General features: G+C 44.7%; 3 protein-coding genes across 6 annotated transcripts in view; all 3 read right to left on the reverse strand.

Annotated features, from left to right (window-relative positions):
- LOC116832940 (kinesin-like protein KIF19) overlaps positions 1–14,990 on the reverse strand; it is a 34,464-nt gene extending 19,474 nt beyond the window's left edge. For 3 of the 4 annotated variants that reach the window (XM_032794095.2, XM_075069180.1, XM_032794093.2), the window contains exons 1-5: positions 11,498–11,723; positions 7,352–7,432; positions 3,764–3,874; positions 1,087–1,174; positions 536–672 (exon numbers count right to left, since the gene is read on the reverse strand). In XM_032794095.2, coding sequence (XP_032649986.1) covers positions 536–672; positions 1,087–1,174; positions 3,764–3,874; positions 7,352–7,432; positions 11,498–11,719 — 639 coding nt within the window. In that variant the 5' untranslated portion in view covers positions 11,720–11,723. Of the gene's footprint in view, positions 1–535; positions 673–1,086; positions 1,175–3,763; positions 3,875–7,351; positions 7,433–11,497; positions 11,724–14,065 lie in introns of those variants that run through there. The other variant, XM_075069181.1, reaches the window with a different exon arrangement.
- A 96-nt stretch (positions 14,991–15,086) lies between these two features.
- Positions 15,087–20,002, reverse strand: part of LOC116832953 (eukaryotic translation initiation factor 3 subunit B-like) — a 7,217-nt gene continuing 2,301 nt past the window's right edge. The window contains exons 2-6 of the mRNA XM_075069071.1: positions 19,685–19,833; positions 19,046–19,123; positions 18,324–18,432; positions 17,780–17,898; positions 15,087–15,642 (exon numbers count right to left, since the gene is read on the reverse strand). Coding sequence (XP_074925172.1) covers positions 17,795–17,898; positions 18,324–18,432; positions 19,046–19,123; positions 19,685–19,833 — 440 coding nt within the window. The 3' untranslated portion in view covers positions 15,087–15,642; positions 17,780–17,794. The remainder of the gene's footprint in view (positions 15,643–17,779; positions 17,899–18,323; positions 18,433–19,045; positions 19,124–19,684; positions 19,834–20,002) is intronic.
- The window catches only part of LOC116832941 (eukaryotic translation initiation factor 3 subunit B), a 27,238-nt gene continuing 26,991 nt past the window's right edge, over positions 19,756–20,002 (reverse strand). Inside the window, exon 14 of the mRNA XM_075069185.1 lies at positions 19,756–19,919. The gene's annotated coding sequence lies outside the window, so the exon portion shown is untranslated. The remainder of the gene's footprint in view (positions 19,920–20,002) is intronic.

The following is a 20,002-nucleotide window of genomic DNA, read 5'->3' on the forward strand; positions in this document are numbered from 1 at the left end:
GGAGGCAGGGGGTGTTCGGTGGGTTGTGCGGGGGGTGGATAAGGGTTGAGGCGGTCAGAGGGCAGGGAACAGAGGGATTGAATGGGGGCAAGGGTCCCGAGGGGCAGTCAGGAAGGAGCCAAGGTTGGAGGAGCTGGTGGGGGGCAGTCAGGGACAGAGAGAAGGGGTGGTTGGATGGGGCAGTGGTCCCGGGGGGCCATCAAGAATGAGAGGAGGGATTGGATGGGGCAGCAGGAGGCAGTCAGGGGACAGGGAAGGGGGGGATGGGTCAGGGGTCCCGGGGGCAGGTGTCAAGGAACATGGGGGGGTTGGATGGGGCACAACCCCCTCATGAGATGAGGAGGAGGGAACCTGTTGTTAATATTTTGGCAGCTCGTCACTGGGAGTCGCCACAGGGGAATGAATGCAGGAGCCCTGGCTCTGGATTCCCAGGTTCTAGATTTATAGCTTCTCCCAGCAGCAGTGTCTCTACGCTATTCTTTCAAAGCATCTTCTACACAGAATTGGTCCATATGACAAAACAAAGACACCTCACCTCTAGGTACGACATGGAGACGGTGTAATCCATGTTGTCCCTGGTTGCCTCAATGGCTTTAAAGAGGTCATTTAGGGTGCGGATGTAGATCCCAGGATCACAGTCTGTCCCTAGCATAGTGTAGGTTTTCCCTGCCCCTGTGAAAGATACAAGGAAGAGCAGCACAGATCAACTTTCAGAGGAAAAAACATCTTCTAATACAATCCACGGCAGTTTATCAGCAGCCGGATCTGCCCTTCTGTGTGATCATCACACAGACTCAGCTTTGCACAGAGAAGCCCTCCTTTCCCTCACCCTTTTTTGAAAGGAAAGATTTCTCTCCAATGTTAAATCTATTTTCAGAGTTACTACAGCTTTGCTGTTGCTTTAACTTTTAAACTAAAGATTGACATCTCGCAGCCAGAATGGAATTTTTGCTGCTCTGCTCTGAAGCGATCAATTAATTGGCCTTGTTACTTAAGTCCCTATAATTATCGGTCCCTAACCCTGGCTCCAAATCCAGTCCCTGCAGCTATTGCTCCCCCTGTGGTATAATATTTTATTTATGTTACCTGTTGGGCCGTATGCAAAAATGGTTGCATTGTATCCAGAAATGACTCCTTCCACCAAGTTTTTGGTTGTGGACACGTACACCTCCTCCTAGTCAGTCAGAAACAGCATAGGTCTCAGATCAGGCATAACAATATTTTCCAGCTGACACAAGTATCCAATGTCTACACTTATCACAACATCCCTCGCTCGTTCTCTGTGGTTCACTCAGCACATTCATTTTCTCTTTACAAAGTCTGTGGGCTCCAAAACCATTTCTGGCTTCACAGAACAAAACGATTTTGCCAAATGATCAAAACAACTAACGAAGTCAAGGTCTTGCTGAAGTATCTAAAGATGCGTGCGGCATGTCAGGGTCCAAATATAAAGTTTGATTATTTTCTTAGATTTTGAATTGGGAACGTTTCATTACAGTCCTCAATCCACCACAGACACTTTTTAAAAAAGATACTTTATTATAATGTAACCACAGATGTGGAAGTTACATACAACAGAGAGAATAGATGAAGACACACACACACTGCATTCTCTCTGTCACACATACACATATAATATATTTTCATAAATATACAATATACTAATTATAATATCACATAAGGCAGCATTTCTCAAACTGGGGTCCACAGAACCCTAGGGGTCTACAAGGGTAACACCAAGGGGTCTGCCAGCCCCACTGATCAACTCCTCCCCCTCCCTCTCCCTCCCAGTGCCTTCTGCACACCGGGGAACATATTCAGTGGTGTACAGGAGGCGCTGGGAGGGACAGGATGCGCTCGGGGTAGGGGGTGGAAAGAGGAGTGGAAGAGGAGGGGCAGGGATGGGGACTTAGGGGAAGGAGTGGAGTGGGGGCGGAGCCTGGGGCTGAGCAGAAGGCTTGAGGGTCTGCAAAAAAATTTAAATCAAAATGGGGGTCCTTGGCTTGCTAATGTTTGAGAACCGCTGATCTAAGGGAATACTCTGTGGGGAAATATAAAGGGTCTGTCGCCACTCATCTGAGATGATTGCATTACTCACAAGAATCGTGGCCATGTATGTAATACAGACCATCCCGAATAAGTGCCGATAAAGTCTTCATATCACACCATAGCGTGGGTGCCAAATACAGCATAACACAACATAATCATTAGCTATATGTTAAATATGTTAAGGAAAATTTCTTTATAAAAATGTATTGGAACTCTTTCTTGTATTGCTCTGCCTGTAAAGCCAGGCACCTTACCAGGAATTGGCTGTGCTGGGCTCAGAGGGAGAGAAAAATTAACATTCATAAATGTAAAATCTTCAAAAAAAAGACCCAATATAGATTTGCTTTACATAAATATCACTGTTCTAAAGGCCAGTACTCCAGGCCCTTCCAGGGCTAGAAGCAGGGTCTGTGACCCACTGGAAAGCTGGAATTACCCGCTCTCAATGGTATAAAGCTCTCATTCTCCTATTTCTCTCCCCACGGGACTGTGAGTCATTGGAATTTAATGCAGCGACATTTTTATTTTAAAGCTGCGGACTGAATCTTGTCCATCCTGGACTTCAGACAAAGGGATTATTCTACATGCAAGGGGAGCCCTTAGGGAACCTTGTCTGGCAGGTTTTTCTAAAAGAATGAAGTTCATAGCTCCATTGCCTCCAACAGAGCTGTGACTATTTATACCAGCTGTGGATCTTCCCCAAAGTGTCTGTGTGAAGCTGCTAACAGGTTTGAAATATTTAAATAAGTCCCAGAGAGATGGATGAACAGGTGTTGCAGTCATAGACCCGTGATAAACTGCACCAGGCATGTCACCTTTTCATGCACATGCAGTATTCTCAAGAGGGTGTAAGTTTGGAATGGGCTATCAGTAAGAGGGATCAGTAAGCTGGACCCTGGCCATCTTCAGAACATGCTGTGACACCCACCTAATTAACAAGCCTTCTAGGGCATATCTTGTGTCAGGGATACACCGACATGAGAGGGAATAAAGAATTACTCTAGAAGACTCCCTAGAACCTCCACTATGCAGTCAATTCTGAACCACATATTGTGGAGATTAAATACTTGTTGGTTGCTTAGAAGATATTATGATGACAGGCTCTACAGTAAATCCTTAGATAAATAAACTGTGATGTCTTGATATCACTGTGATAGACCCGTTAGACATTTGCTGACAGGCAGAACAAGTAACTTCCCATGAGTCCATTATTTCATGCATTAATCAGTTTCTCATCTCATCTCATCCAGTCTATTGCAGCACATAGCTGTGTGCATCAGTCCTGCCTCACTGGACTACGGCTCAAGAACATGCCTCCTTTTACAGAGCCTTGTCCATAAAAAACAACAGAGAAAGACGAGAGGAGCACACACAATAGAAGGACCCAAACCAGATAACTATGACCTCATTCACCAGAGGCCCCAGGAGTTCTGGCTCTCAGTTACAGAACTCTGCTTACTCATAGTGTAGAGCTGGGTGATTCTGTCCCTAGGGAGGGAGAGAGAAAGAGTGAGTTTTATACTGCAGATCACAATAAAGAGAAGAGAGCCTTTGCTGCCTGCTGCTACTTAGCGCCACTGCCTTTTCACTGGACACCACGTAGATTCTGGGATGCACATTATTATTCACATTGTCAAACCAAATATCCATGGAAAGGAAAGATTCCCAGTTGTAAACCACACCACAAACCTTTTGGAAAGGGAGGGAATGTTACCTGGGTCGCTTTGTGATCAAAAACCACATCAAATATAAATGTCTTCTCTCGGGATCGATTGGCTCGCAAGATGTCGTCTGGATCTTCACTTGGGTCCATCAGAACCACCATCTGTGACAAAATAAAGATGGAGAGAAAATCTTTAGATCCTTAACTGGGTCTGTAACGGAAACCAAGTGGAAGCTGCAGTCAAGAAAAGCCAGTGCTTCTCCCAGTTATCTATCTCAGGATCTTCTATAACGTGAATCATTAGTATTTACGAATCATCCCAGGAGTGTTGCATTATGGCAATGTGTGGGAAAAAACCACATACATGCATAATACCAAGTCTGAGATGCTTTGGGGCCTAATTTAGTCGCACCGAAGCCCTACAACTTATCTGATCACCAGCTGAAGTCACATGGGTAACTAGCAATTATAGCAGAAGACCACCCTTTACTGTACATAATAGGAGAATTGGCCTCTTCCATTTTTATTGTTAGGCAACAGGGTGGAAATTGGAATATTCCCAACTGACAAGGGAACCAGTAAAGAAACAAATTAAGTTCACTGGGATCAAAATTGCATGAGGAAAATCCCCCCAAACCTTTCCTGTGTAGGGATCAGTGGAAGTATCAGCTCTACTCAAAGCCAGAAACTTGCTCCTTTGGTGACTTTTATTACAAAAAAAAAAGGGAAAAACAAAAGAAAATATTTTAGGGCAGGTTAGAAAACAGGTTTTGTTTTTCCTGATTCCCTTGGGACCAATTTTGCTCACTCACATAAATACATAATTATGGTGGAAAAAGTGTTTTCCTTCCCCTCTGCTGGAACAGCTCATAAGAGGTGTTCTGGCCTCAAGGGGGATTAGAGGGGAAACCATGCACCATATCCTCCCTAAGAGCTTTTGCCCTCTCTCAGATACATCCCTAATTAAGTGTTTACAGTGCAGATCATCAACCACCTGATCTACAAAATAGTTACAGCATGTGGTTGCTGATCTGTAGTAAAATCATGTAACTAGATAAGGAAGATGTAGGGCAAATCCCCAGCAGCTGGTCTGGAAACTTGAAGAGCTTGGCGGGGTTTTCTGTTCCTCTGCCCCAGCCTAAAATTCCAAAAGTATCCAGTAACCATCCCAGGCTAATTACTTGCACAATTTCACTTGCTAGAGAAACGCAATTTTTTCTGAGCTATGCAGATGAAAAAGAATTGAAAACAGTAACTATCTAGGGGCAAACGCCCAAAAGACCCTCTTGATTTGTGCCCACAATCTGTAGTTGCACATCCAAAATGGGTAAATGCATAAGCGTCTGTCTGTGTGATTTAACATTAGATTCCACCCATACACTTGGGCACAGAGAATTTACGTTATGCGTTTTCTTTGGAAATGTGAGCTGTAATACGTTTAGGCCCTGATCTTGTGACTGATTTCATGGGGGTCAGGATCAGTGCATCAATGGGATTGTATATTCCACCTCACTTTAAAGTTTATTTTTCATTAGATAGCAAAAACAAAGTTAGTTTCATTTGTCCGGGGTTAATGCCTTGTTTGATTGACAGGCACTGTGAACACCTACACAAAATTATAAACCATTCACTAGTGGACTAAACTGCTGCAGCTTAAGACTCAGTTTTGTTTTAGGCATCAGTGAAGGGGTGTAAATGGCTCCAAGTAAACTATACTTGAGATCAGAATAGTAATGTTAGCTACGAAAACACCAAGGATATTCAACTGCCAAAGAACCCATGTTCACTTCATTTGTTACAGTCATTTTCGTGGCTAAGAGAGAGAGATTCTCCAGGGTAAAAATTATCCTTAAACCAATGCAATATCTGAATCCTTCCCTGTCCACTGGAGGAAAATAGAGCTCAGCGCTGGTGAGGGGGTCTCTAAATAAGCTCTACAAAAATAAAGTTTGTGATCAAGCCAGCTTGATGGCCTTTAACGAATGATGTCCCACAAATAACTCAGTAAATGGAAACCATACTCGTAAGATAATTTGTACAGGGAAAAATAGATTTGTTCCCTTTTCACTTCTTTATGATGTAAAAGGCAGCCTGGATGTTTTACAGCAGTTCCTAGTTCCCACATGACACAGCCCTAAGGTCTGCTCAGCTGGAATACTGTGTGCAATACGGTACTGGTCACCCCATCTCAGCGAGGCTATTGCAGAATTAGAGGGAGTTCAGAGAAAGCTGATGAAACTGATTAGGGACCTGGAGAAAATGTCATACGAAGAGAGATTGAAAAGAATGGGATTGTTTGCCTTAGAAAGGTGGTGATGAATAAGAGAGGACATGATGAAAGTCTATATAATAATGAATAATCTAGAGAAGGTATATGGGGAGCTTCTGTTCTCCCTTCTCATAACACATGAACAATGGGACATTCCATGAAATTAAAAGACAGCAAATTCAAAACTGATAAAAGGATTTTTTTTTCACATAATATGTGCTGAAACTGGGGAACTCATTGCCACAGGACATTGTTGAGGCAAAGAATTTAACAAGATTTAGAAAGAGATTGAACATTTCTATGGATATCAAGAACATCCATGGTTATAACAGTTCATGTTAACATAAATTTTAGAAGTAATATTAAACCGAATGCTTCATGGTTTAAAGCAGCGGGTCTCAAACTGTGGGTTGGGACCCCAAAATGGGTCACAACCCCATTTTAATGGAGTCGCAATGACTGGCATTAGACTTGCTGGGGCCCGGGGCCGAAGCCTGAGCTCCACTGCCTTGGGTGGCAGGGCTCAGGCTACAGGTCCCTCCCCCCCAGGACGGTGGGGCTCAGGCTTTAGCTTTGTCCCCTGCTTGGGGTGGCGGGGCATGGACAAGCTCAGGCTTTGGTCCCCCCTCCTGGGATCGTGTAATAATTTTTGTTATGAGAAGGGGGTTGCGGTGCAATGAAGTTTGAGAACCCCTGGTTTAAACCAATCTCTAACTACTTAGGATTTAGAGACCTGATGCTGGAGGGAGATTATCCCACATCTGCCTAATGCGAGGTTTCTTGCATCTTCCTCTGAAGCTGCTAGTACTGAGCATTGTTGGAAACAGGATACTGAACTAGATGGATCTTGGGTCTGAACCAATCTGATAATTCCTATATTTGCAAAGTTTCCAAAATTCATAGCTTTGTCTTTGGATATAAGATCTTTCAAGCAGCCCTGGTGAATCCTCCATGGTTTGGTTTCCTGGGCAGTTTCATGAACCTAGCCCTGCAGGCAGTTCACACAGGTTGAGAAACAACCACCTCCTGTCGGAGTTCTCTCAAGAGTAATCTCCTTTTCCTCCCTTCCTTCTTCCCAAACAAATGTCATGAAAGCAGCTCAGTCTCCTGCCTTCCTCTTGGCTCCCAGCCCTGGGAATCTGGGGACTTCTCAGGAGTCTGCAAATTTTGTAGCTGCCCTAACAATCACTGCCCAGGTTTGCAGAACTTTTAACACCTCATAACCCTTTCCATGTTCAAGTGAGTCACTGTGTTTGTTCTCCTTCATCACAGAGGCACCAGCACTTAAGCCCCCGGGGTTCTCCTTCCAAGAAACCATCAGCTACTACCTCAGCTGTAAACTCACCCATGCTGCTCTGCTCCAGCCTCACCTGGTCACCCACTCTGTGGGCTATGATAGCAGCAGTTTCCTCCAGCTCAGCTTCATTGATTGGACGTATCCGAAGAGCCACCTGCACACATACACAGGAATTGCGCTGGTTATAAATACTCCCTCAGCCAGCTCAGACTGATCCATCACTGAGTCATTCTCTCTGTTCAAGTGACATGATTACCTACTTAGAATAATTTTATATTGATTTTTTTTATTCTCCAGAATTTGTTAACCCACCAGAGAAGCTTAAAATATTTAATTCCCCAATAGTTTTCACTTTGACGAGTGCTAATTCCCTACTACCCTCTCTGTTTCTAAAGTAATAGAACCCAAGACTATTCCGTTTTGCTTACTTCTCTGCCCACCAGCTCCATTCCCATTCACAGATGTGGGAGTGTTTCTGGGTGCTCCAGAGCTATTAGACACATTCTGTTTCTATTGTGTCCCCAAAACACTGATTACAATTATGTTATTTACTTCTTGGTGTCAGAGTAGTGGAATTTAAGTTGAGTGAGCACCCAGATTTGAAGATTTTGACCTTAGAATTTGAACATCATAAAAAAATTCTCATCACTTTATATATTAAAAGGACTAAAACCAACATTAGATTTTGTAGGTCTAATAAATTTGTTGTCATGGACTGCAAATAGCTTCCTATGTGCAGCTCTTTACATCAGTTCTTAAACTATACTACACAAAATACGTTTATTGTACCAAATTTACTGCCAAAAGAACACAATATCCAGTTGCTTATCTCTGTGTAACAATCACTATGACCCTGATCCTAGGATGAGTTCTCAGTGGTTCTCAAACTTTTGTACTGGGACCCCTTTCACATAGAAAGACTCTGAGTGTGCCCCCACTTTATAAATTAAAAACACTTTTTTAAATATTTAACAGCATAAATGCTGGAGGCTAAACTAAGCAGGGTTTAGGGTGGAGGCTGACAGCTCATGACCCCCCATGTAAGAACCTTGTGACCCCCTGAGGGGTCCCGACTGCCAGTTTGAGAAACCCTGGTGTAGATTGACCCCTAATCTGTGCAGAACCCCACTGAAGTGAATGGAATTCCACCAAAGTCTGGAGTTCATTGCAGGGCTGGAACCACTATGAAGTGCCAGTTATATTCACGTTCTTCTAGACCGGGGTAGGCAACCTATGGCATGTGTGCCGAAGGCAGCATGTGAGCGGATAATCAGTGGCACTCACACTCCCCGGGTCCTGGCCACTGGTCCAGGGGGCTCTGCATTTTAATTTAATTTTAAATGAAGCTTCTTAAGCATTTTAAAAACCCTATTTACTTTACATACAACAGTAGTTTAGTTATATATAATAGACTTACAGAAAGAGACCTTCTAAAAACGTTAAAATGTATTACTGGCACACAAAACCTTCAATTAGAGTGAATAAATGAAGACTTGGCACACCGCTTCTGAAAGATTGCCGACCCCTGGTCTAGACATAAATATTTCAGTCAACAGCAGTCAGATAACTACATTTTCAAATGCAACGAAGAGTCCAGTGGCCGGGGCAGCTCTAGGAATTTTGCCGCCCCAAGCACGGCAGGCAGGCTGCCTTCCACAGCTTGCCTGCGGACAGTCCGCTGGTCCCGCGGCTTCGGCGGACCTCCTGCAAGCGTGCCTTTGGGAGGTCCTCTGAAGCCGTGGGACCAGCAGACCCTCCACAGGTACGCCTGCGGGAAGTCCGCCGAAGCCACGGGACCAGCAGACCCTCCACAGGCAAGCCATCAAGGGCAGCCTGCCTGCCGCCCTCGCGGCGACTGGCAGAGCACCCCCCATGGCTTGCCGCCCCAAGCACGCACTTGGCGTGCTGGGGCCTGGAGCCGCCCCTGCCTGTGGCGCCTTATAGACTAACAGACATATTGGAGCATAAGCTTTCGTGGGTGAATACCCACTTCGTCAGACGCATGTGGTGGAAATTGCCAGAGGCAGGTATAAATATGCAGGCAAGCATCAGTCTAGAGATAACAAGGTTACACCTCAACTGCTAGAAGAGGACCTCAGCCTCCCTGATTGAACTAACCTCGTTATCTCTATCTCTATCTGGGCGTGCCATAGGTTGCCCAGCTGTGCCACCAGCTCACTGTGGAACCTCTGGCCCAATTAATCCAACATTTTCAAATTTGGCCACTAATCCTGGGTTCCTCTGTTTTTGGGCAGTCAACCTGGCCCATGTGGGGACTGATTTCAGAGGTACTGAGAACTAGTAGTTCCCAGGGATTTCAGCTGGAATTGTAAGTCCTTTGGTATCTCAAGGTGGATACCCAACTTCAGTGGGTGCTTAAAAGTGTTGGCCTCAACAGCTGTGTGTACATTTCCCATCAGTAAAATGGAATAATAAGATCTGCTGAACAGTTGCTGAGAGGATACACTAGTTAATGCTAGTGAAACACGATATAAAGTTCTTGGCTAATGTGTCATCTCTGAGGAGTGCCCAATATTTAAAACAGTCTTGCTATAAGGGCCCAATAGTCACATACAAAGAGTTTCTATGGAAACCAAATCCATTTCCACAATAACAAGTCTAGTCAAGTGTTGATTTAATGAGTGTCCAGAGGCAGCTTTAGGTACCATCCAGAATCACCCATACACACCACTTTAAACTCTAGCAATAAGAAAGTGAGGCTGACTTTTGGATGAGTATTAACAGGATAGAGGGAGTCGCTCCCTAAGTCTGTGGGATCTTTAATATTCATAGAGCACCTGGAATAGATTGTTCCTTTATCATCAAGTCTAAAAGACTTTGGGTAAAATTTTAGAAGCTCCTATGTGACTTTGTAGATTAAGTCTTGTGAGACCGAGCAGGGAGGGCTGTCCCTAGGGGGGTGTGGGGCCCAGGACAAATCAGCCTCCCTGCTAGTCTCCTCGCCGGCCACCCAGCCACCACTCGCCATGTGACCCCACCCCACCCCACCGGCTAGCCAGGGCACACCCCCATCCGCTCGACCGCTGTTCTTCTCACCATGTGCCCACCCACCTGCCTCCTCACCCCCTCCCACCTGCTGTTTGCCTCCTTACCCATCTTCCCACTAGTCTCCTCACTGTCTGTCTGGCGCGCCCCCCCAACCACCCACCCGCTTGCCTCCTCACCCCTCTCCCTCCTGCCGCTCACCTCCCCATTCGCCTCCTCACCCTGCCCACCTGCCGGCCTCACCTTCCCTGAATATCAGGACAAATGGCGTCCCGATGGGCAGGATGCGGGACAAAGGGCTAAGTATCAGGACAGTCTCAATTTTATCGAAGCATAGGGCCTGGGCTAGTCTCCCTGATTCGCCCTACCCAAGGGTGGCTCAGGAATCGAGGCACTTTTGAAAATGTTACCCTCTCTGTAGCAGTTCCTCCTCATGCAGAGCGTGCAATGGTGTTAATACTGACAGGCCTCTCTTGCATGTCCGTAACTGCTCCCATCCCAAAGCAAGTAAATAAAAATAATTGTTTATAGCCACCAAGGGAAGACAAGAAAGCATGTGGTGAAGGATCAGATTCAGTATTAAAGACTTACTGGCAGTAAAGGGAACTCAAAATATTTTACATGCTGTTAGACATTATTACAGAAGAGATTCCTGTGGCGTGCGATAGTTACTATATGGTTTAGAGCTCAAAGCAGAGATTTCTGCAGATGCAAGGTCATGGCAAAAATAAATGAGTGAGAGATTTTTGTAAATTATATATAACACACACACACACACGAAACTTGGGAGCAGGATTAATTAAAGAACTGTCTCTGTGCACAATCGTTACTGAAAAAACAGCAAATGATCCACACAGAGAAATGTCAAAATCTTGGAACTCTGATGAGTGCAACCTACCTGCTTTCTACAACAGACAATTTCAATTCAGATGGAAAAGCTCAGACGCTCAGTTGCCTTGGAAAAGTCTTATCCCAGGACTTCCAGAAGGAAACAAAGGGCAAACCTGCTAGCGCACCCTGTCCCACCCTCTACCGCTACAGCTCTGTCCCCTGCAGGGTGCTTTCAGCCCTCCGAGGCACCAGGGCTGGAGCGGAGCTGCACGGGGCTCGCGGAAGGGGTCTGCGGTGCAGCCGGGGATTGCATAGTAGACGGGAAGGCGGGTGCCTGGCTGCGCCCAAAGCAGCCTGAATGCCCCCGGGCAGCCGGACTCACCGTGAGCTGCTGCTCCACGCTCGGATCCTTCCTGGCCGAGCTGGGGCTCGGAGCCAGGCCTCCTGCTCCTGTCCGCCTCTGCCCCGCGCTGAGAGGGCTGCCCAGGGGGGAAGCCATTGGGCTGGGCCCCGCCAGCGGGCTGCAGGAGACAGGGAGAGCGGTTCGCAGCCGCAGCCCCAGCCCCGGGGAGGAGACCTGCGGTCTCCGGGCGGCAGGTGACATCAGCGCGCGGCTGTAGCAGCACGAGGCGGCGGCGAGCAGCTCCGAGCTGCACCAGCGCCAGGGAGCCACCGGGCGGTGGAGGATGCAGGGTTTCGGCACGACTCCCGCACGCCCCATCAGTGCCACTCCCTGCTGAGGCCGGGTACGGGACCGGCCCAGATGCTCAGCACCTGGGTGCGGCCCACAAGCCCTCTGCCTGCAGGCTAAAGCGCCGCTGGGCTGTAGGGAGCAGTGCCTGGTCAGCGCAGCGAAACCCGGACTCGGCCTGGAGCTAGCGCCCTAGAAGCACAGAGCTACTCGCCTCTGCCTCACCGTGACCGCAGGGCACCTCCTCTGCCCCCAGCCCATCAGCGCCTTGGGCATAGCAGGCTCCGCTGCTGCCCCAGCTCCTCCTGGCACTGCAGCTCGGGAAGAACAACGTTCAGGGGGCCAGAACACCAGGAGCCCTGCTGGCCCCCGGGAATTATTTGAGATGCAGGGAAAATGAACCCAATCGCTAGCTGCATGTGGCTCCTTCAGCAAGTCAGGGACAGCATAGTTGAAGATGCCTGTTTTCCCAGGCACATTCCCTACCCGCTCCTCCCGCCCCTGCCTACTTAAGCACTAACCCCGCAGTTTTAGATGTTTGAGGTACAACCCCTTAGTGAAATAGTTGAGTTTAAGAGGCTATTGTCCTTGTTCCTAGTTCCAGGTAGAACTCTTAATATTGGCAGGTGAGAGGGGTAGACCTCCTTGGATTTCCTGCTAGTTTGCTGCACAGTGAAAAACAAGGAATGAGTGTTCTATTTTAATTACTGGGGCTTATTAGCATAGTGAATTATACCAAGCAAGACTGAACTAGATAAAATGCTAGAGATTTAATTTAGAGGGCTCAAGTCTAGGCCCAGCCCTAAGAGACAACCACTGACGTTAGTTAAGAAGAAAAAAACCTGGATTCAACCACTTCCATTCACAGCAGGGAGAAAGAAGAGGGATTGTTTAATGAAAAAAACACATTTCAGGAGAAAGTCATTTTATTTTTTATCAAAACAAAGAACTTGACTAATTTTTAATATAATGGGCCCTGAGCTGTTTGTCTTATTTTAACAGTGGTAAGACTAAAAGGTATTTCAGAAGTCAGAAAAAACAACATTAAGTGATTGAGGCATACACACTTTAAACACAAAACAGGATAGAGCAACTACTAGATAAAGGGAGTCTTCTTCCCAGTACAACTCCTTTAGTTGTCTAGTGCCCTGTCAGATGGAAAATACTGGGGATTGATCATACACTAAGCACACTGGACCAGGACACTCTTGAAGGAGAGGCAGGAACTACAGGAATGTAGCTGTTTCTCCTCTTGCTAGAAACATTGCAAATGGTCATAGCCTCTCTCTTTAATTATTAAAGATTCAATGACATTTCTCATAGAAAAGGGTTAGCAGCACTGTTCCAGGTAAAATGACTATAGGAAAATTCTAAGCAAGTGTCGAGTAATGTTGCTCTACCACATTATTGAACAGCTGCATTTCAGTGGCAGGCAGAGAGATTGCAAACTGTGTAGTGTAGTAAAAACACTTAAGGTAAGTGCTACAAAAAAGAAACCCTTCTAGAGCAGCAGCATGAATCACTAGTGACATCAGTCAATACTGAAGTTAAAAAAATCCAGCTAATGATTTGCTGAAGGAGTACTGACTCGACTTCCAAAGTGCCTCATACAACATGAGCATAAGTAGCAGAATTTACTACATCATAAATATTTAAACAATACACTCCTTCACTAGTGACCTGAAGAAGTAAGTTAATATCTGTCATCCTGAAGAAGCCCAAGGTTCTTTACAACTTATATAAAACTGTAGTATATAAAGGTCTTACTTCATGCATCAGTTGTGTGCTCTAAGCATAATAAATCCACTTAAAACCAGAAAGGAAATACAGTAGACAGGATTTCTTGGCTTGTGATTGTAAGGTACAAAACAGACACTTGATATTATTTGCATTAGTCTAGCGCAGTGATTCTCAACCCTAGGCAGCAAGCAGTCTGCAGGCCAAATCAGCACACAGTTGCAGCGCATGTGACATCCTCAGGGTGTGTGTCTCTCTCCCCTCCTCTCAGGATCATGATGCTTTAGGTTACTATATCCAAACGTGTCCAGCAGATCTGTCTCTAGTAGTTTCACTGCTCATTATTGCCAAAAAGTACAGAGTATCCTGTACCAAAAGGTATATGCATCACTGAAAAACGAGAAGGCATATTGGACAAGACTAAACTTATTCTCCAAACCCCAACAATTAAACAGAAATTCAGATCACAACAATGTGTTATGGGAGAATATTTCCCTCTTCAGAAATAGTCAGAACACTTACCTAGCTGTCAAAATGGCAGACAGTTTGACATTTTGCAGTAATGCGCTTCACAAGCTGAATTCTGGGACTGTTGATGGGTAAAGGACAAAAATCACCCCCACTACAGGAATTACTTCAGTCCCATAATAAATCCTGTATGCCAACCATGAACAAAATATCTTATTGGCAACCAATCTTTGGACTTCCACAAGACAGTTTCTCACTACTGAAGTGGTATTAAAATGACTTCTTTTATTTAAAAAGTATTCCTTCAACATGCTATAACCTTGCAGAATCACTTCTGAAAGATTTAAAAAAAAAAAAAAAAAAACAAGATTAAGGGATAAACTTCATTATGGATTATCTAAAAAAATGTAATTATCTACATTCTGTGTGGGTATCTGGAATTCTGTTTACGTAGCCCATGATAAATATTTATTGCTTATTTTTCTGAAGGATGAAAGTTGGTGGTACAAGACAGACAGTATTGATTTGTATTTTCACCATAAAACATGCTCATTTAAGAGCTCTTATCTGCTAAGAACTAGATTCTTACAGTTTATTTGGTTTTGCTGCTGCTGCATGGAAGTCTGCTCAAGAGGAGCTGATCCAGAAGTTAAGTACTCTGTACTTTCTTCACCACAAGGCATAGGGCTCCAGACATCAGAATATAGGCTTCCTTGTATATCCAAAGGCACACATGAAGAGTGTGCTCCTCTGAACAGATTTTCAACCAAAGCTTGCAAATAAAACCCATGAAATCTCCTATAATCCTGCTGTTGCCAATAGCTACATCTTGTAAGGAGGTCTCAGAAATTCACACACTGATCGTCAAATCATTGCACTATAGTTATTAAAAACATGTAAGCCAGTCTGCCACCTAATACACCATGGACTAAATAAAGATCAGTGCAGCCATGAAGGAATTGGGATACAAAAAACCAAATGCAGTTGCAAATTCTGAACACTGACATTCATATTCAGATAATGATCAACTTTGGTCATTCAGGGGAAGATTTCTACAGAACACACGGACGGCCTGTTTTAGGTATAGGTCTGCTTTTATTTCCATGTTCAACCTGTTGAATCCTGTCACAATCTGAATGGAGGAGGGTACAGCCCACTGTAGTGCTGCTTCAGCACACTAACATACATCATATGAAAAATGGTTCTCCTGCTGATCTTTCCCCACACAAAACAAACACCTGTCCATGCACCTGGGACATAAAAAGACTCCTCTGCAAACAGAAGCATTGTGAGCGTGCAAGACACTGGAAGGTGCATGGATAATGCTCATGTACTGGCAACAGTTCAAAATTGCCAACTGGTAAGCAATGCACAGGAGTCAGACAGTAAATACTGGTGGTGGATTTAAAAAGAAAGACAACCCCCTCCCAAATGAATAAAAATTTAAAAGCAGTGCCTTTCAAATAGCCCCACTGCTGACAGTGAGGTTTAAAGGCACTACAATACGTCAGAATGGAGAGAACCTGGTGCATTCACCGTCCAGAGTGAGAGAATATGGATTAAAAACTCCAAAGATGGTGTAGGCTTTCTGAAAATAAATGAACCTCTTTTCAGTACAAGATATGGCGGTGCTGCAGAGAAGGGAAAAAAAAGGAAAAAGTCACACAAAAAAAAATCAGAACTCTCACAGCTGCTAACAAGGGAAAGGCAGTTCTCTTACTGCACTCCACTTACCCTTCGCTGTTGTGCTGTCCCAGTAACTCATTAGCTGAAGCCTATTTAATCCAGAAGACTGCTTCTCCCCCTTTCTTACCTCCACTCTTCCACATCCCCCAAATACTGGCAAGAGGACATACCTGGCCACTGGAACTAAACACATATTTAGAGGGTTTAAGTGACATCTGTGCATTTTTGGATGGTGAGGGGATTTTAGTATTCATCCCTTACACTGATGGGGCCGCTGCCTTAATTCCAGTCACTATGTGGTTAAGTGACTTGCCCAGGGTCAGCCAGAAGTCTGAGATGGTACAGGGAACTAAACCCACATCCCTTGAGTCCTGGGCTAGTGCCATAACTACTGAACAATATTTCCTCTCTAACACAAGTGATTTAAGCCTTCTAAGTACAAGTTTCTCAGATCCAACAACTAGGGCTATCCTCTTGTGACAATCTGGGGAATCTCTCTGTATGATTTAGGAACTCAGAATATGAATTCTAAGCAACTTTATCAAGCTGTAAACTCCATTCTGAACGGTTTGCCCTTTCATTTATCTGCCATCTTATTACCTCCATGTTGGACTGAATTTCCAAGATGTGGTGGCACAGGGCTAACAGTCTTGATAGTTCTCTATTGAAAAAACAGCATCTTGAGACAAAAGCCTGGCTCCTACCCAGGAAAACTGTCAGGGGAGATGTCGCCTGGCAACAAAAAGTTACCTGCAGGGGTCTGTAATCACCCGAGGAGGCTGATTGGAGGTAACTTAACAGAGGAGACTAGAAAGTTAGAGGGCAGGAGGTGCTATACTTGGGGTCTTTCTTCAGCCATTTTCCCTCAGTTTGAGCTGGTGAAGCTGCTGAAGAAGCCAGATGAGGCAGGAGGGAATTCTGCCTATCTGAACACAGATTGTCCCTCAAAGTAAAGATGTGCTAGAGCAAAGGGTACTGCATTCAGGGTGATATCTTCTAAGTGATCAGTGCTTTCTTGCTGAAGTAAAAAGCCATGGTGTCTTCAGAATCGCATGCAAAGTCTGTGTGTTTTGTGCTACACCTCATGTTCCCCTGAAGAGTTAACTTGAAACTAGAGCACCCACTATGGCTGGAATTCTGGGAGAGGTGTGTTTAAGCTACAAGGGACCCTGAGCGGTCCCACTGGTCCCAGAGGCTAGGCTTGGCTCAGCTCTCAGGAGGGGGTGCTAGAAAGAGGAACTGCATCCTAACAGTGTGCCTAGACACACCAAGCCAGACAAGTGCTCTGTTCAGATTCTGGAGGCCTACAGTGGGATTCAGGGTTTGGATCTCCTTCACAACAGTCTGGAAAGTATCCAAGAAGGAAAGTTCCACTAGATCTGCAACACCTATTGCCAATATTTGGGGGATATATTGGAGTATGCAGCAATGTAAGCAGCCTTCTGGATTAAAACAGGCTTCAAATAAATGCTTATAATGAATAAGCACTTTCAGTAATACTAAATACAAGTGTTTATTACATGTTGAAATCTCAGTGGCATTTTTAGGAAGAGGTAGCAGAATGCATGAGGACTTTTGTCAATTCAAGAGCAACATCTGACTTTAGAGTATGCAAATTTGTTCTGTAATTAAAACCTTCTTAGTGCATGAGAACATTGTTTACACCAATTCAAGGTCATACGGTTCCAACAACCAGAACACAAAATTTACCTCTCCTCTAGCATAATTATAAACATTTCTCATAATGCATAGGCACTTTCATCAAGTGCCTGCAATGCATCATGTTTAAGAATTGACTCAGATTCTCAGTCTTTGAAAGGATCAAGAAGAGAAGGATGCACTCTGCCAGTAGATTTACAAGCGGACCTAACCATTCACTTCGAAGAAAGAAAGCTTTATCATTTCTGGCCACTAGCACTACAATTGCCAAGTACGAAAGCCAAGTCAAAGGTATAGAAACATTCATTTTTGCACTCTATAAGCCTTAAGCTTTCCCATAAACAGTGCTTTTACGCAGGTTGGAGGTATGCTGCAACAGCTGATAGGAAAGATATTTCTCAACTGAAAGGCAATCTGTCTTACCACAGTTTTATTGGACTACTCTGGTTCTGCAATGGTAATAATTTCTTCATTGATAAAAAACTCAACAGTCTCCTCTTCCCAGTCATCTACATTGCTGTCCAGCTCATCTGTGTCCACTCCTGGAAGAAAAGAAGAGGCATTAGTCCTGAATACCTCCACCAAGGCGGCAAAAATGCCTAATGTATTTCCACAAAAGGAAAATACGCATCACTGGCCTCCAGCACGTTATGTGCAAAACCATCAGTACTGACCACACTGGGCAGCAACAGTAGCCTTCTCCCTACTCACCACCTCAAGACAGATGGAAAAAACAAAGGATGGGAAAGAGAATACCTAAGGAGTGAGCAAACCTGCTACAGCATGGGTCAAGGGATTATTTTTGGCAGGAGGAGGAATGTTAAAAAGGGACCCCAACCCACCACAAAGAGGAGGTTTTCGACTCACAAACACTGATCCACTACCAAAAGACTGCTTCTATAGCCTGAGTGATGTTTGTTTAAGCACCAAACAAACATCTTTACAATGCTGCCAGTAACTGGTTTACCTCCTCGCAGCTCTAAACGCTCATTCTTCTGTTCCAAATACAATTCTTGTGCCATCTTGCGGTATTTCCTGAACTCCTCCATCATTGTACGTCTTCTTTCTACGAGCTCCTACAGAAGCAAAACAAGAGGTTAATAAGCCCATCATCCCACGGTGACGCACTTTACTGCATTTGGAAGTGATCTAGGGGTTTTCTGCTTATGAATGCAGCTACTGACAGATAATCATCAGCGTTTAAGACACCTTTTTCCAGCATGGCAAGATGGGTTTATGGTTTCTGTGAAATTTTTATACTAAAACTGGCTAACAGTCAGCTACCAGGAACCCACAAGTCCCAGCCAAGATTACTCAAGTATCTTTACTCAACAGAAATTCTTCCTGATTCCTCCTCCAACATATACCAGTAACACCATGCCTCAGTTTCTTCAAGTGAAGAACTAGCAAAATTTGCCTTATTGCCTTCCCTACACATATGCTTGTGTTTGAGTTCATAATGTTCCTGGCTGAGTCATCTGGGGACTGAATCTGGGAAACCTGGACCTAAAACACAACGGCCTCTCCTACTTGACAAAAAATGGACAATATCTATTAAAATGGAGGCGGCAGCAGCAGACTCAAAACTATATGGCTCAGTCAGTGAAATGAGACAAAGACACACTAGATTAGTATGGATTACAAGTGCATCAGCTGCCTTTCATTGATTGTGTCCCAGAAGCTTCTTACCTTTGAGGCTTTGGTTTGGCTTAGACGATCCTTCTGTTCAAAAATCTTGGAGTACCTCTTCAGGTCCTTCTTAATTTGCTGCAACAGAGAATTTATGTCAAACAGTACTAGAGACCACCATAATGTGTAAGAGTGCCACTTCAGGCATGCTTTGGCATACCCAGCATTTTTGCAAGTTTCCTTATGTCTGTTAAAAAAAAACCTCTCTTCTCTATCATTTATAGTTTCTCTTCCTTGCTTAGGCCTATAGATACTTCCAGTTTTTCTGTACATGGGCAACCACTGGAGTTTGGATAGCCAAAGTCTGCTCCTTATCCTAGTTTTCAACAGTCCTCTCTGCTCCTATTACCTTTCCTTCTAGTTTCCTCAGAACGTTCTCCTCCTCACCCCCCACACAAGAACAAGTTTGTAATAGGAAAAGCAACAACTCAAATTGAGTACTGTTACATACCCAGAACCATTTCAACATACAGATTCCCCCAATGAATTTGTGAACAGCTCTCACATTGCATAAGCACAGAGAGAAAACTCTACAGCAGTTTTCCATTCCCCAGCTTAAACCACACCCTTGTGACTCGACCACTCTTGAATTCTCCATACCAATGCTCACGCCAGAAGAGTTAAACTGAGATACAACACCTTTATCTGATCCTGGCTGAGCAAGGTTGGAGGTCGGGGTCTCCACAGTAGCTGACAGAACCGGTCTTTATTGTTTTTCTGAAGGAGACGACCCTGGAAGGTCCACAGCCAGTAGGCATTGTCCACCTGGAAAACAGTAAGTGAGAAATCTCACTCATGTCTAAGAGTTTTATACTGTGCTACCCCATTGCCATATATCTGAATGCATTCCATGGAAAAATTAACAGGAAAGTCCCTAGTGGGACTCGAGTCTCTGGAACTTCTACCTTTTCAGAGTGAACACACTGCTGGAGGTAGGTTTGGTGTTCCCCCCCCCCC

This window comes from Chelonoidis abingdonii, chromosome 9, assembly GCF_003597395.2.
Source record: "Chelonoidis abingdonii isolate Lonesome George chromosome 9, CheloAbing_2.0, whole genome shotgun sequence".
In the NCBI taxonomy this organism is placed as follows: domain Eukaryota; kingdom Metazoa; phylum Chordata; order Testudines; family Testudinidae; genus Chelonoidis; species Chelonoidis abingdonii.